Source organism: Saccopteryx leptura, chromosome 1 (genome assembly GCF_036850995.1).
Source record: "Saccopteryx leptura isolate mSacLep1 chromosome 1, mSacLep1_pri_phased_curated, whole genome shotgun sequence".
In the NCBI taxonomy this organism is placed as follows: Eukaryota; Metazoa; Chordata; class Mammalia; order Chiroptera; family Emballonuridae; genus Saccopteryx; species Saccopteryx leptura.
The window spans coordinates 5404633-5423343 of NC_089503.1; the positions used below are offsets into that span (position 1 = coordinate 5404633).

Genomic DNA, 18711 nt, shown 5'->3' on the forward strand with positions numbered 1-18711 from the left:
GGTCGGCTCCTGATGCATTCTCGGACTTGGCGTTCATCCACGTGGACACCTTCGGATATCACACAGGAACCGCAGAGAGATGCTCAGAGCTGAGAGGGGGCTCCCTGGAGAGAGAACACCGGTCTTAGGACACCCCGCTCCGGCTGTCACCTGAATCTGCGCCTCCCAGGCCAGCAGCTTCTTGTGTTCAAATAGTACCGGCTTTCCCACCCCGAGTCCAGTCTGAAATGCATGGTTCGCCTGACCCAGCAGAGCCAGGATTCCGCCCTAACTCGGACGCCTCCAGCGCTTAGGAAAAGTTCAGGGAGAGAGGAATAAGGAAGCTTGGGTTTGGTTGTTAAGGATAACAGGAGCTGGAGTTGAAAGGCGCACAATGGAGAAGCAGAAAGGGGAAGGCAAGGAGAAAAGAAACACAGGAGTAAGGTGGGAAAAGAGTAAGAAACAACCTGAACTTGGGAACAACTGGGAGACCCACAAGGTCTAGGCCAGAGAGAGAGGCCCCGCCCCTTGCTCTTCAAGCACCAGCCCCTCCCCCTATAGGAAGGCGGGACTTCCTCCTCACAGGGCAGCTGCTTCTGGTGCAGAGGAGGAAGACCCTGCGGTGAGGAGGCGGGGCCAATGCTTGACAGCCAATCAGGGCGCCTCCTTCTTCTTGCCCGGGGACTCCGGAGGTAAGTAACATGGTCTTAGGGGAAAGCATGGCGGTGTCTGGCTGCAAGGCTGGCCTGTCCATTCTCAATAGCTACCTGGCCAATTTAGGAGACGAGTGGCTCCAAATGCTGGACTCTGGGACTGATCATCTTCACCTGGATGTAACAGGGCGGGCATTTTTTTTTCCCAACATGGCCTTTGGCTACCTGAGGTGGACAGCCACAGAGGGCAGGACCCTTTCTTTGACATGCACGTGATGGCCTGGCAGCCAGGGCAGTGGGTCAAGCCAATGGCTGTACCAGGAGCTCATCGGTGTACCTTTCATCTTGAGGCTACTGAGAACCCAGGGGCTTTGTTAAAGACATTGAGGAGAATAGGATGAAGGGTACCGTTGCCATCAAACCAGGAAGCACAGTTGAGTATTTGGCACCATTAGCTAATCAGATAGATGTGGCCTTAGGTTATGACAGTGGAACCTGGGTTTGGGGGGCAGAAATTCATGGGAGATATGATGCCAAAGGTTCACGGGTAGAGGGCACAGTTCTCATCTTTGGACATAGAGGTTGATGGTGGAGAAGGTTCTGACAAGATCCATAAGTGTGCAGAGGCAGGAGCTAATATGATTGTGTCTTGCAGTGCCATTATGAGGAAGGAGTCAAGACCCCAGATCTGTGATCAACCTATTAAAAAAGTGTTTGCTCAGCTCTGGCCGGGTTGCTTAGCTGGTTAGAGCATCATCCAGATACACCAAGGTTGTGGGTTTGATCCCCCATCAGGGCATATAAAAGAATCAACTGATGAATACATAAATAAGTGGAACAACAAATCAATTTTTAAAAAATGATTGCTCAGAAGCTGCCCAGAAACTGCTCTTGACGGATGAAAGCACAGGCGTCCAGTGATTCTGCTCATGAAATCCTTTTCCTGGAAAACAAGAATATTGACTACCAAATCATATCACAATTAAGGCACTGCTGGTTTTCTGAGCAATTATTCATTCTTGCAACTAACATCTAATGTGCAGAATGTTCCAAGAGGTTAAAAATTGATATTACTTTTTTAGTGACGAAATTTAAAGATTAGCATGGTGAAATAACATCTTTACTGGGAGACTTTTTACAAACAGTAAAAATATGGCTTTATTAAGGTTATAAACAAAAATGTGTCTTTTCTTTTTATAAGTGAGTGAGAGAGATATGAACAGATAGGACAGACAAGCAGGCTGGGAGAGAGCTAAGCATCAATTCTTCATTGTGGCACCTTAATTGTTCATTGCTTTCTGACCAGGGGGCTCCAGCCAAGCCAGTGACCCCTTGCTCAAGACGGTGACCTTGGGCTCAAGAGAGTGACCTTGGGCTTCAAACCAGCGACCTTTGGGCTCAAGCCCAAAGTGGTCATGGAATCAAAGCCCCATGGCATCATGTCTGTGATCCAACACTTAAGCCAATAACCCTGTGCTCAAGCCAGATGAGCCCACAATCAAGCTGGCAATCTCGAGGTTTTGAATCTGGGTCTTCAGCATTCCAGGCCAATGCTCTATCCACTGCGCCACCACCTGGTCAGGCAACAGAAATGTCTTAATGCTAAAGGAAGGCATATTAGCTATTATGAAAATGTTTTTCTCCATTTCTAAAAAAAAAAAAAAAAATCTGTTCCGGGGATTGTTTCCTTTGCTCTGCAGAAATTTCTTATTTTTGTTGCCTGTGCTTTTGGTGTCAAGTCCAAGAAACCATTGCCAAGTTCAATGTCGTGAAACCTTTCCTTTATGTTTTCTTCAAGGACTATCACAGTTCCTGGTCTTACATTTAAATCATTAACCTATTTTTGAGTTAACTTTTGTGTATGGTGTTAAGGATCAGTTGCTATTCCTTTTCATGTGGATTCCAGTTTTCCCAGGGGGAGATTTCCTTCTGCCTAGAAGACCCCTTAACTGCAGCTCTGCTGGTGTTGAAATGTTTTTGTTTTACTGGAAATATTTTTATTTTGCTTTCAGTTTGGAGGATAACTCACTGAGTGTAGAATTCTAGGTTGGCGTGTTTTGTTTTTTTTCTTTCAACGTGTAAGGTTATCACTCCGTGTCTTCTGGCTTGCATTGTTTCTACTGAAAAGTAACATGTCTACTGGAGGCAATGTCCTTTTCTCAGCTGCCTTCTGATGTTCTCTGTGGGTTTTGGGAGCTATGACACAACGTTGCTTATTGTGGTTCACTTTGCTTATCCTCCTTGGCATTCATGTTTCCAAGTCCACAGCTTCATGTCTTTCGGTTAGTTTGGGGAAATTCTTGTTGGTGTCTCTTCTCCCCCTTTCCTCTTTCTTTCCTTTCTGGGACTACAAATACATGTACGTTACATTTTCACTGAATCCTGTATGTCTCAGGTGATCTGTGTTTTCCATCCTTGTCCTCTTCCTCTCTATTCTAATTATCTGAATGTTTGCTCGAGATCCATCATAAGTTCATCAATTTATCTTCTGCTTTGTTCAATCTGCTTTACAATTCATTTATTGGGTTCTTAATTCCAGTTATTGTTATGTTTCAGTTTTAAATATCCAGTTGAATTCTTTTTTTTTTTTTTATAATAGATTCCTGTTTTTTTGGTGAAAATCTCCCAATTGGTTATCTATTGTCTTGAACATGTTAAGTGTTAAAGTCCAAAATCTCCAACATTTGGATAAACGGTTTTCCTCCAGTGTTCAATCACTGGGCATGCTTTGCCTTCTGACACATCTAAGAAACTTATATCCAGTGCCCACATTGTACATGAAGAATGGTAGAGGCTTTGGATGGTGTAATTTTTTAAGGAATTTGTTTCTTCTGGTGGGTAAGACTAATCTATCTGGTATACTCTTACTCTTGGGGTGTGGCCCTTCAGTTGTTTTAACATATTGACCACAGTCCCTTCTCCTTGGAAGGCCCTAACCTCCCACTTCTACCCCCCGAGCACCGAGCTGTCTGAAGATTCTCCTCGGCTGTCAGCTGCAGTTTCCTGCTTGGCTTTTTGGTGTCTCTCTGGCATGGCTCAGCAGTCCCAAAGGCCTCGAGAGGACGAGGAGTGAACGCCGGGCTCACTTCTCTCTGGTTCTTTTCTCCAAGATCTTATCCCTTCAGTCTTGGCTTCCCTCCTCGCCCTTAACTCCACTGTCTGTCTCCCCAGCCCTGGGAGGCCGCTGAAAGCTGAGCTGGTGCTTTCTGCGGGGCCTCGTGTTACTTAATCAGCAAGAGCCACCAGGCAGAGTGGCTTCGGACAGCAGATCCGCGTCAGTGCGTATCCTTTCTCGGGGGGGTCTCGGCCCTTGGAGCACTTGTCTCCCAACAGCCGGTCTAAAACTTTCATGAATGTTGTTGGCAGGATGTTTAAATTGATAAAATCATTCTTCCAGTTGGAAACAAAAGTCCCTTTCCTTGCATTTCTAATACTTAACATTTAGCTGCTATGGTTCCAGTTCGATGCAGTCTCTGAACCTTACACAGCGCTCTTCATAATATGTTCCACTTTGCTGGATTTTGTCATGGTTTTATTTGCATTTTCCTCTTATTTTTCTACTCATTTGTTTACAGCCTTTGTTGCTTTTAGGACTTTCACATGAACAGTACATAGCTGGTTTTATTTCCAACCTGTCTTAAAGACAATCTGGACGTAGCACTCACCACGTCCATCCTTTCTTTCCTCTTGTTTGGGAAGGAGATTAGGGGAAATTACCAATCCAGAAACAAGTGAGAACAGGACACGGGAGACAAATGGAGAAAACCGAATTTAGAAGTCTAGCTTGAGAGGAGCGGCTCAACGGCCCTGTGAGATGCCTCACCCGATGTAGATGGGACTACAGGGCCGGGCCGGTGCAGCTGGACCACCACAGGCCTCGTCCGGGACAGACAGCGGCGCACTCCTCAGCAAACGCAAGGAAGAGCACCCAACGAGTGAGCCCAAAATGGAGAGCTTCTCCAAACGGGTCAGCTACACCACTCTGCCCTCCCTTGTGGGGGAGGGGCAGAGGCCAAGAGCCCTCCCCCAGTATGACTGGCATCACTCAGTGGTTGGTGCTTTGAACCGACCAGGCTCCGCCAATACTGTGGCCAAACCTAAGGGCAGGGAAGTGGACAGGTCTGTTCCCACCTCCATGCCACCCCCGTCACAAACTGCTGCTTCCGTTGTTCCTTCTTGTGACAAGAGGTTGGCTGGAGTTTTAGTGGAGAGCCTAAGTGCTGTCCTCCTAACCCTTGTAAGCACCCCTCTGGGAAATAAGACAGCAAACGATTCAAAATACTCGCTTTCTTAACGACTGTCTTGAAGGACGTGGCTTGGGTGTTTGCCAGTGCCTTCGCTGGGTTAAACGGACTTGCCTACCTGCCCCCAGGCAGCACTGACAGGCACAGCCCTCTCCCCACATGGACACAGCTGACTGTACAGAGGTGCGACTCCAGAGAGCAAGGACCCAGGAGGGCTCAGCTCCAACTCCCAAACCCACAGGATGCAGCCTCTTCCGCCACAGAGGAATGGAGTCCCCGATGGCCGATGGCCGGGTTGCACCCGGGGGATGTTTGTTATGTTTTGCTTTATTCTCCTTTTGCATATCTTTAAGAAAAATTAAGGTACAGTGACCTATGTTGAAATGCATAGGTTTTTAAGCATTGAGTTGAGTTTTGACAAATGCTTATATTCACGCAACCAGCACAACATGTGGATTTCTGTTATCCAGAAAGTTCCCTGTGCCCTTTGGATCCAACCCCTCCATCTTCCCCTCAGAAGCAAACATTTCCTGATCTCTAGCACCGCAGCCCCGGCTGGCAGTTCAAGGGCCCCAGGTACACACACGAGGAGTACTCGCGTGTCCTGCACCTCCACGTAACATGGGTTTGAGACTCACACTGTAGTTCACCTGTTTATTGCTGAGTGATATCCAACTGCATTAACACACTGTCTTCTTGTCCATCTTCCTGTTGTTAGATGCTCTTCATCTTTTGTCATTATAAATAGAGCGACAACTGCCTTGTAGAACTTTTGTGAACATAATTTCTCCTGGGCGAATACCCAGAATTGCTGAGGCATAGGGCAGAAATATGCTTAAAGAACAAGAAAACTTGCCCTGTGTGTTTCCAAACTTATCATTTTAGACAATAATACATGAGTTCTAGAGCTCCACACCTATTTATTATTTTTATTGAGTGGAAGGGAGGCAGAGACTCCCGCATTGGCTCTGACCAGGATCCATTCACTGGCCCCCCACAGGGCTATGCTCTGCGCATTCATGGCTTTGCTCTATTGCTCAGCAACCAAGCTCTTCACGCCTGAGGGGGAGACCCTGGAGCCACCCTCAGTGCCCAGGGCCAACTCGCTCCAATCAAGCCTTGGCTGCAGGAAGTGGGGGGAAGGAGGGAGGAGGGAGGGAGAGGAGAAGGAGAGAGGGAGGAGAGGTGAGGGGAAGGGAAAGGAGGGGAGGGGAGGGGAGAGGAGAGAAAGGGGGAAGGTTGGGAAAGCAGATGGTTGCTTCTCCTGTGTGCCAACTGGGAATCAAACCCAGGACATCCACACGCTGGGCTGATACTCTATAACTGAGCCAACTGGCCAGGGCCTTCATATTTTCAGTATTTGATATTGTTGGTCTTTTTAGTCATCCTAACAGATGGAACATGGTATCTTTTCCTGATTTTATTTATTAATTTTAAAGAGGAAAGAGAAAGGGGTGGGGAGAGAGTAGGAAGCATCAACCTATAATATGTGCCTTGACCGGGCAAGCCCAGGGTTTTGAACTGGCGACCTCAGTGCTCCAGGTGGACACCTTATCAGCTGCACCACCACCTCAGGCTATGCCCTTCTTGTGATTTTAATTAGCATTCCCTAGTGACTGACACTAAACAACTTTCATGTTCTTATTGGCCACTTGCATACATCTTCCTTATGTCCTGTTCCAGTCTCTGGCCCATTTGTTGAACTGGGGTTTTCACCTCATTTTTGACTTGCATTTTTCTACTTCCAAGATCTGAGTCCTTTGTCAGGACTCACAGATAACTTTCTCCTGGCAGGCCATGGCTTAGACTGTTCATTTTGAAGAGCAGAAACATTTAATTTTGATGAAATTTTTTGGATTTTTTCTTCTGTGATTTGGAATTGGCGTTCTAGGAAAACTTTGCCCATTCTAAAGCTATTTAGACTTTTTTTTTCCCCTTCTAGAAGCTTTAGACTTTTGCTTAGTTTAGACTTGTGATTTTAGTATACCGTGTGTGGTCGGAGTCAAGATCCACTTCTTCCCACAGACGTAATCCACCGGCCGGCAGCTCTCCTTTCCTCTCCCTGCGCAATCATGGGGCGATGTTGAAAATTTGCTGACCATGCAGGCGTCTACTTCTGGATGCTCCTCCGTGTTGACTTGGAGGTTGGCAAACTTTTTCTGAAAGGGCCAGACAGTACATCTTTTTGGGTCTGCAGGCTGTTAGAACTGCACAATGTATCATGAGTACAGCCAGTTGGGGGCTGGGTCACTCGAGAGTAAGGGAAGTCCCCCAAGTCACTCAACTCTACTCCTATAAGCTCATCAAACGTAATTCTCACATATACATCGCTCTGTTTTGTATGCCATCCATCCGTCTTTGTGTAGAGCAACGGCCCTGATGTTTTGTTGTACTGCAGAGCACAGACTTGATACACTCACCTCTACTCACTCATCCAATCATCAAAACTCTAAGATGAAAACACCAGGATTCGATCGGGTGTGCTAACACCGAGAGCATCGACAGTTGAGCACTGTCCTATTATGTATTAGGTGTTATACTCAATCTTTCCAACTATCACTGGCTGACTGGGCAGCCTTGGACAAAACCACTTAGTCCCTCTTCTGCATGTCAAGTTAGGTGGCCATCTCCAGAAGCTGCTGTGAAGAAGTCAACTTAGAACACTGGCGGCAAGGAGCAGCTCACGCTGCACACCCACAGGGCAGGCACGGGCCGTCCCAGCGTATGGGTCCCCACAGCAGGCAGGGTAAGCCCCTGGCCCAGCGGACGGCACGGCCTCAGTCCCGTTCAGCCTTCTCGTCCAGGGTCTGTGCGCAGCTTAAGGACTCATGCCAGGATCCATTACAAGTCAATGGCAGTGCTCTCATTATAGCCCCCACGCCCACGCAAGGCACAAGAGAAGGTTTCTAGAAACAAGAGAAAGCAGGCTTTATTTTTGCTGTTATTTTTTAATACAGATATTGTACTGGAGACCTCTGTGAATCTCGCGGCTCATCACGGCCACCCACAGAAAGTAAAGCAGAAACTCCACAAGTGTCCTCGCTCTGGCCCTTGGGCTGGCACCCACCAACTGCCAGTGGGCTCCGTTCTCGCCACCCACACATCCTTCCTGCCACGTAAGACGAGCAACACAAAACACTACCCCAAAGAAAATCCCAATGCTCTTTCCTCGGCAGTAGGAGCGTCAAACAAGACATTGTTACCATGGGTGAGTCGGAGAGGCCAACCCAATCCAAACTGTACCAGGCAGACGTGCCACCCTGGAGCCACGCCCTGGTGTCACAGGCAAAGCTCTCCACCGGGAAAGACAAGAGCGTGCCCATCGTCAGCAGTCCCTGAGGTCCTGTGCCATGTAAGTCAGCATCCTTGAGACCAGTGACAGGAGCCCTGTCCTCCGGCGGCACGAGGCCCCAGAGGGGCACGCACGGGCAGTCCCCTGGGGGCTCAAAGCAGGGAGGGCCCCAGCGCCCTGCTGACTCCAGTCCTCAACCTCGGTAAACCTTGTGAACTTTCTACACCCTTTACCGTGGAAAAGTCAATGAGAAATAAGGCATCAGACATTTGAATCTTTTATTTCCATATGCAATGTAATGTTTAGGCACGCTGCTTGGGATGCTATTTCTAAAAAAATCGTTGGCCATTTTTCAGAATATCCTTTTGGTTTTAAATACTGGTCAGGAAAAACAAACGATGTAAAAATAGGTGAATAATTTTCTATTACAGAAATGAAAAACTGATTTGCATCTAAAATTGTAAGAGGTGAAGTCATTTAACCCTTTCACCAGACGCAGGGACGCAATATACAACATATTGCTTCAGCTGTTTGAGAAGGCTGTGATGTACTTTTATATTGACATAGAAAATTATAAATTACATTGAATTAGTATCCATAATCACTATATATATACACAGAAACCAGTTCTAAAAAAAATAGACTGGTTGAGAATTTACGAGTGAAAACCTCACAAGGTACAGGAGAACGATTAACATGCGGAGGTGCCGGAATCTGGTCTCTAATGAGAACACTAGCCTGTAAAATGGACGCACTCTAATTCCATTAGCAGCACGAGCATTTTTCCAACCGACTGGCCTAACATAATTTAGGTATGTTAAATACGCAGATTGCTCTGAAATGTTCGTTGGTGAGGCCTGTTAACGAGGAATTTGGTGAATGGGTTAAAAGGCAGATGAACTACCGAAATAAAACAAAAAACAAAAACGGAAAACAAAACCCAAACCACAAGCCATGTACACTCCACACAGTCTAGTGTTTCACCTGGAGGGGTCCTTTCAAGCAAACAAGACTTTAACAGAACATATGGCTTTACAATAACATCAATTTATCAACTAAGTTGTAGCAATAAATACTTAATCTCTACCAATAGACTTACATTTTTTGATCCATTTTAAACAATACAGAAAACAGTTACCAATCAAAAACTGGTTATAAAAGAACACCAAATATTCCTTATTCCAAATCACTTTTGTAAGTTAGAACAACCAAAATAACACTTCAAGGGCGTTCAACCCGCTGCTCCTTGACAGCTTGGAAGGAAAATGAATTGAGAATTTTGTACAAGGTGAAAAATGTATGAAAACTGCCTAATACTTTGGTCACACTAATATTTGTCAAATAGTTATGTTTCAAATACAATAGCTCTGTGTATTCACTTTTATAAAACTATTCTTACAGCCATCTGAACTCTAGTATGACTACTATTATTCCATGGGTGGCGAGACCGTATTTCACAGGCTACCCATTATTTAGAACAATACAATATAAACATACGCAAAAATTCTTGGTATTTGTCAATGTGCAATATTTGTACACGTCTGAATTTCTCTGTACAATGTCCTAGCATCTAGAGTAGAAAGGTTGCTGGTCCTGATCCCGCGCAGACTGAGGGCAGCGAGGGCGCGAGGCGACCCCGCTGGAGCCCCGAGCCCTGGATGGTGGTGGCCTGCAGTCCTGTCAGCAGTGCTCACTCATCATACAGGGCCGTTCACTGATGTGTCGCCTGGCACACTGGGCTGGTCAGTCCTGCGGAGCGAGACAGACATCTGAGGCACTTAAACAGGACGAGGTGGAAAACTGGCGTCACTCAGCTCCCCACAGCTGGAGAGGGGCTGTCGGAACACTGTTCCCGCGATGCCTAGCACTAGCTTGGCACTCAACCCTTCCTAAGTAAACGCATCTAGAGCTTCAGAAACTCTGGCCGAAGAGCATTCCAAGCTGCACTGTAAGCTCCGCTGCCGGGCACCGAGCATCAGGGCGGCAGATGAGCCGACGCTCCAGTGTCACCTTCTCAGGGCCCTGCCCCACTGCCCTACCTAACGGGACACCTGCTCCTTCGCCAGCCCTAGTGCTTCCTCCTTGTACCTCTTCTGCATGTCCTTGTTGTCTGTCTGTTCTCCTGCCTCCTCCTCAGCCTAGACCAGTGGCTGCCACACTGAGCCATGTGCAGGAGGACAGACAGGGGACAAACACATGGACACAGGTGACCCGCTCCTCCCTCAGGTCCCCCCCTTTTCTTCCACCACCGCAGCCTTGCAGACTGGGGGCAGGGCTCTTCAGACCAGCCGGTTCTCGGCAGGGCGCGGCAGCTGGGTGCCCCAAGGCTGGAGAACAGTGCTGTGCTCGAGGCCAAGGAAATGCAGCCACGGCCTCCTTGCTGCCAGGCGCATGGCGCAGGCTTGGCCAGTGGTGTAAGCTTGCTCCCTGCTCTTAAATCAGAGCAGCTGAGACCAGGCTCCCGAAGCAACTTTCTCACTGGGACAGACATGGGTCAGCCTGCCTTCTAGGCAGGTCCCAGAATCTAGGGGACTTATAAGCAGAAATCAGGGAGATGACAACTGATTTGGAATCAGACCAACGATGGATATTTACAGAAAACATTGGAAAGCCTGGCAGGAGAAGCAACTGGCCCAAACCCTGAGAAGCACAGCTGGGGCTGGACCCCTCAATGCGGGAATCACCCCGCCTCTTCCCCCAAGAGTCTTCACCAGAGCCAATGTGCCCAAACAGTTTTTGTAATTCCCTTTATATGTAAAATATTTATGTAATTTAAAAATCACATTTGTTCTGGCTATAACTTTCGGGAAAGAAGCAAAGGCGGTCTGCTGCGATGATGGAAGTTTGCTGCCCAGGGACGAGCGCCGTGCCCCCTGCTGGTCACGCTGCCCCTAAAGTGCCTGAAGATTCTGGGGGAGGGGCCTGGTCACGAGAGAAGTACAGCTAATGACCTTAAAGATTCCTTTATTCCTTAAGGAAGGAACATTCAGATGTAGAAATGCTTAATCCAAAAACGTCTGGGAAATGCTGTGGTCCCAGGACAAGCTCTCGTGTTCTGGAGGGAGTGCCCAGCCTGCTGGCCATGTGGTGGCACCGGCCCTCCAGCCCCAGCTCGGAAGGGAAGCCCCTGGGAGTGGGATGTGCACACTCAGAGTAAACCAAACAGGTGATCGCTGTGCGCGGGGAGTTCAGCTCCACGTGTGCAAGGCCCCCAGGAAAGCTCTCCCTGAGCCACACGGGCACCGGAGCCGCCTGTGCCTGGGGGCGGCAGACTCCGCAGGGCCGATGAGAATTGGCTGCCACGGCCCATGGAACCCCAGCCTAGAGGGGCTCAGTCAGTCTCAACTCCGCACCTCATCACACATGCAGTGGGTGGCCCTGGCCAGGTGCTCAGTGGGTAAGGGCTGACCCAGTGTACCAGAAGCTGCAGGTCCAACCCCAGGTCAGGGCACCTACGAGAAGCACTCAATGGGTACGTGACTAAAAATGGAACAGCTACATGAAACGAATTAATGCTCCCCCCCAAACCAATGAGGGGAAGGGAGCAGGTGAAGCCAGCACAGAGACCCTCTGTCCCTGATGATTTCTTAAAGAGCGAGTGATGCTGCGTCTCCCGAACGGCCAGCTCTCAGCCTCTGGGTAAGGGGACAAACTGACTTCTGAGCTCAGGCGCCCTGGTCCCACACAGACTGGGGAAGCGTCCCTGAGCTGAGGGAGTCACCGGACGCTGGAGGACAGCTGTGATGACTCTTTCTTCCTGCCCAGCCCCCCACCCCAGACACCAACTTCCCTCCCAGCGGTTGGGCAGACCTGCGGGGCATTACCTCTGCTCGGGACTGCTGCTGGGCGCCCGGGGAGCCGCAGACTTGGCCTCGGCAGGCTCAGGGCTGTCCTCCACATCTTTACAAGCAGCATCTTGAGAGGTAGACAGTTTTCCTTCCTCGCTGCAGCAAAGAGGACGAGAGGCGGCATTAGACCTGAGGCGCCGGCGCTGCTAGCGGGTGAGGGAACATGCAATGGTTCTGAAGTCATGGCTGCCATGGAGTCAAAGCCCTGGGGCTGAGCATGCTCAGGTGAGGACACGGCCACAGACAGTGACTGGGGAGCACAGGAGGAAAGGGCCACGCAGGAGGGAACCGAAAGGGACGATGTGATGCAGCTGGTGTCGACAGAGGACGGACCCCGTGACTTACATACCGATAGGATTTCAACACTCTGACGCCAAGTGTGCAAAACAGAAAAGAAATGTACAAGAGTGTCAGAACACTCCTACAATGGGGGTGGGGTTAATATGTCCACGACTGCGCATAGCAAATCTGCAGACTCGATGAAGGTGTCAAATGAACCTGTTCGAAGGAATGAATCTTTAGTTAAGCATTTTGCTTCCGGGGCCAAGCCCACCATTTACACTGACAATAGGACAGACCCCCATCAGCTTGCCGGCTGAGGCCATGTGAGTGAGGTTCCACGGCGCCTGAATCGGGCCTGAACTTCTCGAGTTGCCCTCCAACCACGAGTGAGAAGCACAAAAAACCCTGGAGGAAGAGCGCCAAGACCTGCAGCCAGGACAGGCAGAAAGGGACAGGGGTGAGGGTAGGGGTGGTCGTGGTGGTGGTGGTGGTGGTAGTGGTGGAACAGGAATGGGCGAGTTCTTCCTTCCCAGATGGCTCTTGGTGGAGAAAGACAAGTAGCAAATGCTTTCAGCTTTTGTGGGCTAAAATTCCAAACTTCCATCTATACTGTCTGGACTTCCATCTTGACATAATCAAGACGGCAGTGAGCTAAAGGGACTAGATGGAGATTCCCTTTGGGAAAGTCCTTCACTCTCAGAGCTGGGCTCCCCGGGACCGGCTTGTGAACAGCCTAGTTTTAGGATCTCTCAGGTGGCTTTCAAATGGGGCCAGGCAATTTGAGGAAAATAAGCTAAAAATCTAAAGACCTGTTGTCATGAGCTGCCTGGTTCATCGCTCCTCTGCTCACTCTCCACTTCCCACCCACAGATGCACCAACCCGAGACATCTCACACGTAAGCACAAGTCAAAAGTAGGCTTCAAGTTGTTCGTATGGAAAACACCACAGTAGTTACTAAAAACACAATAAACTTCCGTGTACTCGCAACTGTAATGCTACTCTTGTACATCACTCCTATAAAATGCAGTTGGCACAGACGTGTATGTGTATGCTGAGTCACACAAGTGGCACTGGGTGGTCCACGTCACTGCGTCCCGTGATGAGCACACTTGGGAAGGCGCATTTGTCCCTGCTGGCAGTGCCCCATGGCGTGTACTTTCAGTTCTACCTTCTTCTCACAGCACCTAGCGCCAAACGAGCCTCCACCCCCATGCCTCTGTGGACAACAGGGCAACTCCCGACACTGCACAGGGCCAGGGAACAACTACCTGGGCGTCTGGCTGCCCACAGGGAGGCCAGCTCGTGACCCCAGCAGCACTGAGCACCGCCTGCTTCCTGCCGGGCTGCCGTGCCGGATGACCAACACGCTCTCAGCATCTCTTCTCTCTCTAGCCCTTCTGGCTTTCCTTACCTGTAAACTGCCTGGGGTCTCTTGTCCACTTCCTGACTTAGGCTTATCTTTTCCTCACTGATTTATAGGGACTGAATTGTAAATGTTAGTTTCTCATTGAGATACTGTAAACTTGATCCCTCCATTTCCCATCTGCCTCTTAACTATTATACTTCATCGGCTAGAAATTCTGAACTTTGGTGCAGTCCAAGTCTACCCTGGTTTATGCTTTTGAAAGTTGTGTTTTTAAAAAGAAAGTCCTTTTCTTCCACAAGCCAGAAAGCTACCCTGCACTTTCTTCTGACTACCAGGAGACTTAACAGCACACAGGAGACACCGAGACAGAGCCTGGCCTGGCAAAGCACCACGCGGGCTCAGGTCCCCCACTGGCCTCCACCCTGCAGAGACCGCCTTCCAAGGAGGGCAGGGGCGGGGAGCTCCCTGTTTTCACCCCCTCCCCATGCCTGCTGTCCCTGGGCTCTCCCCATCACACTGGAGCTCACCGTGTGCTACACCGCCGGCTGAGTCTGCCAGGGCAAGTCTCATCTCACCTTTCTTACGGCTCTTGAAGCAGTTTGGGACCTTTCATTAGTCCACAGATATTTTAGAGTAAGTTTATCAAGTGCCTTTTAAAACTCCAACTGAAATTCTGATTGGAATTGCATTACAGATAAACTGGATGCGGCGGGCTTCTCTGTGGCCAAGCTGGCCTGCGGTGGGGTAGGGAGGGCGGTGGGGTAGGGAGGGCGGCCTCCCATGGCTGGACCTCCTGCAGCTGCGTCTACCAACACTCCCAGCTTTCTCCAGTCGTCTGGGTTAGCAGAGTTCCTAAATACTTCAGCTTGATGTACCTGGGGACTGGGCCTTTGCCTTTTATTACTGCTTGTTACTGATATATAGAGTACTGACTTTTAAAACTGATCTTGTATCTAGGGGCTCTGCTGAACTTTTATTAGTCATTGATCCTTATAATCTGCAAATAACAGTTTTACAACATCCCATCTAACCCTACCTACACCTGTTTCCCTTTCCTGCCCCAACCCTTGCCCAGGACTGCGCGTGCAGTGGTGGTGACGATGGGCATCCTCGTCTGGTCCTCAGAGCGAACGCAGCTGTAACACTTCCTCATTACGTACAGTTTTGTTGCAGTATTTGGTATTTAACTTTTACTAAGGTAAGTTCACGTCTGTCCCTGCTTTGCTCAGACTTTTAATCACATATAGGTAAGGACTCTCAACAGCTTCGTCTGAAGTGTCCCATGACATCCTCTTGGCCTATCCACATGCGGTGCGTCACACTGCCCGCCTGAGGCTGGCCTGTCCCTGGACTCTAGGGACAGCTCTGATCACTAGTCACTGCTGTTGGAGTCAGTCAGCAAAAACTGCACACAGGGTTTCCACACTCAGTTTGCTTGTAAGGGACACAAGTGGATCATTTTCTCTAACTAGCCTTACCTGGCTTTGGATTGAGATTCCATTGCCTCAGAGACCGAGGCAGTGTGTGCGTTGGTCCTATTTTCTGCGATGCCTTATCCCGGAGTGAGCGGGGAAAATGAGGGGGCAGCACGGACCTGGTCCCGCTGGCCTGTGGCCGCTCTGCACTGGGTAGGCTTCGCTTTCCTCCGCAGACAATGGCTTCCTTGTACCCTTTGTCCATTTCAAAAATTATTACACTGTCACTTTCTTACATTAGACCCTTCCTTTATTCTACCACTGAATATTTGTTAGCTACGGCTTGCCTTTCCAATTTATCCCACCAATTGGAATATTAGATACTAAAAGTCAAATTTGTCAATCTTTTCCTCTACAGTTTGGCTTATTTTATGGTTAAAAAGTCCTTTACCTCCAAATTCTGAAGATATTCTCTCATGTATATTTTTCTTCTGAAGGTTGTTCTTGTGCCTTTCCTATTTGTGTTGAGATCTTAATTTTCCCTAAAAATGGATAATCACTATTTATGAGTCCATTTTTCCTTACTCTAAGGTGTGAGCGTCCGGGGTCAGGGAGCGCACGGACTCTGGCCCAGGGCTGCGCCACCTCAGCGATGTGCGTATCGGGGGTCAGGGAGCGCACGGACTCTGGCCCAGGGCTGCGCCATCTCAGCGATGTGCGTATTGGGGGTCAGGGAGCGCACGGACTCTGGCCCAGGGCTGCGCCATCTCAGCGATGTGCGTATCGGGGGTCAGGGAGCGCACGGACTCTGGCCCAGGGCCTGCCGTCTCGGCGATGTAGCGTCCAGGGTCAGCCTACTCATGGACTCTGGCAGGCTTATTCTGCTCTGTAAGCAGCCTTGATGCCTCATCTGGTGAAGCCCCCACTTTATTCTACAGAATGCCCTTGGCTATGCACAGCTCTCTCTGGTCTTCACGAATCTTACAATCAACTTCTCAATTTCCATGGAAAACTCCACTGGGAATTCATGAGAAATACATTCATCTTCTAGATTAATTTTAACCAAAATGCCAGAGACATCTTCCTTTTAACAAACATGGCATAGCTCCCTGTTTATTTAGGCCAGGGGTCGAGAACCTTTCTGGCTGAGCCACGAACACCACATATTTTAAAATGTAATTCCATGAGAGCCATACAATGACCTGCGTACGTTACGCATTAACCAATAAAAATTTGGTGTTGTCCCAGAGGACAGCTGTGATTGGCTCCAGCCACCCGCAACCATGAACATGAGCGGTAGGAAATGAATGGATTGTAATACATGAGAATGTTTTATATTTTTAACATTATTATTTTTTTTAATAAAGATTTGTCTGCGAGCCAGATGCAGCCATCAAAAGAGCCACATCTGGCTTGTGAGCCATAGGTTCCCGACCCCTGATTTAGGCCTTTATTACATCTTTCAATCTTAGTTATCTTATAGAAAAGGTTTAAGTTTTAATTAAACAAAGAGACACACCCAGAACATCTTGTACTGGGTCACAGGATGTGACTGATTCATGTGTATCTACTATTTGTCTATAAACTCAATTAGAAATTTTTATGTGGAAAATCATAATCTATAAACAAACAATAATCACTTTATTTCTTTCAAATCTTTGTGCCTTCCATGCATTTGTATTTTATGCTGCATTTGCTCAGACCGGCAGCGCAGTGTGGATGGAGGAAGCCGCACTGGGAGTCTCAGCGCCTGGGCCCGCCTCCCGGGGCACAGTCCTCATGCTCCCTGGGAAGGAGATCGCCCGCTGTGTGTGCTCAGGAGACACTTACCAGTCTCGGGCGACCACTTTCTACGCCCAGTCTGATAAAAAGTCCTGAATGGCCTCAATTTTTATCAAATCCTTCTCTCCATTTACCAAAGGCCCATATGGCTTTTTAAAAAAATCTTTTTATTTACCTGTGACTTACCTTTAATACTTTTTACAATGTTACAGTATCCTCAATTCATGACATACATCCTTGGCCATGACTTCAAACACTGCTGGATTGGGTTTGCCAGTTCTTAAGTTTTGTGTATCTATGTCCACACGTGCAATGAGCCTACCATTCACTTTTCTCTTTCGTGACATCCTTGCTTTGCGGTGCCTTTACAGGGAGCACAGCAGCACTCCCAACGAATGCTGAAGGAAGGGTCCGTGTGATACGGAGACCAGAGCTCTAAGTATGATTTAACTGCAGTCTGTAAGTTCTGATACAAGCTTTTTACACCTCTTGTAAAGCTACCATTTTGCTACTGAACTCTAATGACTGCATGACGTCTGAAGAAAGTGATCAGCAGGACACTGAGCCTTTGATTTCTGTAGCCGGTATACAAGTCAATTTCTACTATGACTCAAGAGTTGTCCATTTTAATACTCATGTATTTTGAAACTGATAGACTTCTAAATACTACCCAGAAAAGGTAGGAGGGGCTGGGGACTGGAAGGGGAGTGAGGGAGTGGGAAGGGAGGGTAGAGCACACTTAGGGATCCAAACTCTTCATCTCTCCATTAAGATTTATTGAGTTGAACAGAGACATTAGAAAGGTGTCAGACTAATGTCTGAATCCACACACAGATCAAATGAAAGATGTCACTATTGGCGGTTTCTCCCCAGCATCCTCCCAGCGACCTGAAGCTGCAGGACGACGTGGCCCCTGGTTACCTTTTGAAGACCGCAGTTTCTGTCTTGGCATCTACAGTGAGGCTGAGGGTCTCCTTCATGCCGCCATTCATCACTGTCTCAGTTACCTTGTCTGCACTCTCCGCGTCCTCCTCCCCGTCGGAGCTGGCTTCCATGGCCACACTGCCCGGCACTGAAACAACAGAACGCCCCGCTGAGGGTCACCACACCGAAACGGAACAAGACCCGGGTGGGACCCCTCTTCTGTGAAGCCCATGCTCCCAAAGTGTCTGTCACCTGCTGCTTGAAGAAGAAAAGCGATGCTCTGCTTGCTGTCGCCTGGCCAATTCTTGGGCACAGGCTGCTAGCAATGCCCACAGGAGAGATGCTCCACCGGGGCCGCTCAGCACAGGCCAGCACGCCCACACCCCCAGCTCCCCCTAGCAGTGCGGTTCCTGCTGTTCTCCAGCCCACAGCACAGGGCAGGGCCCTACCGATTCAACCCCCCCCCCCCGCCCCCGTTCGGCCCACAGCACAGGGCAGGGCCCTACCGATTCTAGCCCCCCCTGCCCCCGTTCAGCCCACAGCATACACTCAGTTCACCCACTGTCCTGGCCTCCCTCATCCTCTCTTTTTCACTTGTCCCACTGGGGCCCTTGTCTTTTTTTTTTTTGTGAGAGTGAGAGAAGGGAGAGAGATGAGAAGCATCAACTAGCAGTGTGGCACCTTAGTTGCTCACTGACTGCTTCTCCTAAGTACCTTTACCGGGGGCCTCAAGACACAGCAGTGACCCCTTGCTCAAACTGGTGACCTCAGAGTTTCAAGCCTGGGACCTCAGCGTCCCAGGCTGATGCTCTATGTATTGCAACACCACCAGTCATGCATTGGGTCCTCTTCTTCTTTGTTCAAGTTAGTCACTTGTGGTTCCTTGTGGATGAGCTCCTTCTTCTACAACATGGAGCCACCTGGT

General features: G+C 48.9%; 1 protein-coding gene and 1 pseudogene across 23 annotated transcripts in view; one reads left to right on the top strand and one right to left on the bottom strand.

Annotated features, from left to right (window-relative positions):
- The first annotated feature begins 698 nt into the window (after positions 1 to 698).
- Positions 699 to 1373, top strand: LOC136387884 (ribulose-phosphate 3-epimerase-like; annotated as a pseudogene).
- A 7059-nt stretch (positions 1374 to 8432) lies between these two features.
- Positions 8433 to 18711, bottom strand: part of PPP6R3 (protein phosphatase 6 regulatory subunit 3) — a 144521-nt gene continuing 134242 nt past the window's right edge. For 7 of the 23 annotated variants that reach the window (XM_066385313.1, XM_066385167.1, XM_066385082.1 and 4 more), the window contains 3 exons: positions 17784 to 17934; positions 11993 to 12112; positions 8433 to 9917 (listed from right to left, as the gene is read on the bottom strand). In XM_066385313.1, the coding sequence (XP_066241410.1) occupies positions 9866 to 9917; positions 11993 to 12112; positions 17784 to 17934 (323 nt within the window). In that variant the 3' untranslated portion in view covers positions 8433 to 9865. Of the gene's footprint in view, positions 9918 to 11992; positions 12113 to 12150; positions 12384 to 17783; positions 17935 to 18711 lie in introns of those variants that run through there. The other 16 variants (XM_066385236.1, XM_066385010.1, XM_066384844.1 and 13 more) reach the window with 4 other exon arrangements.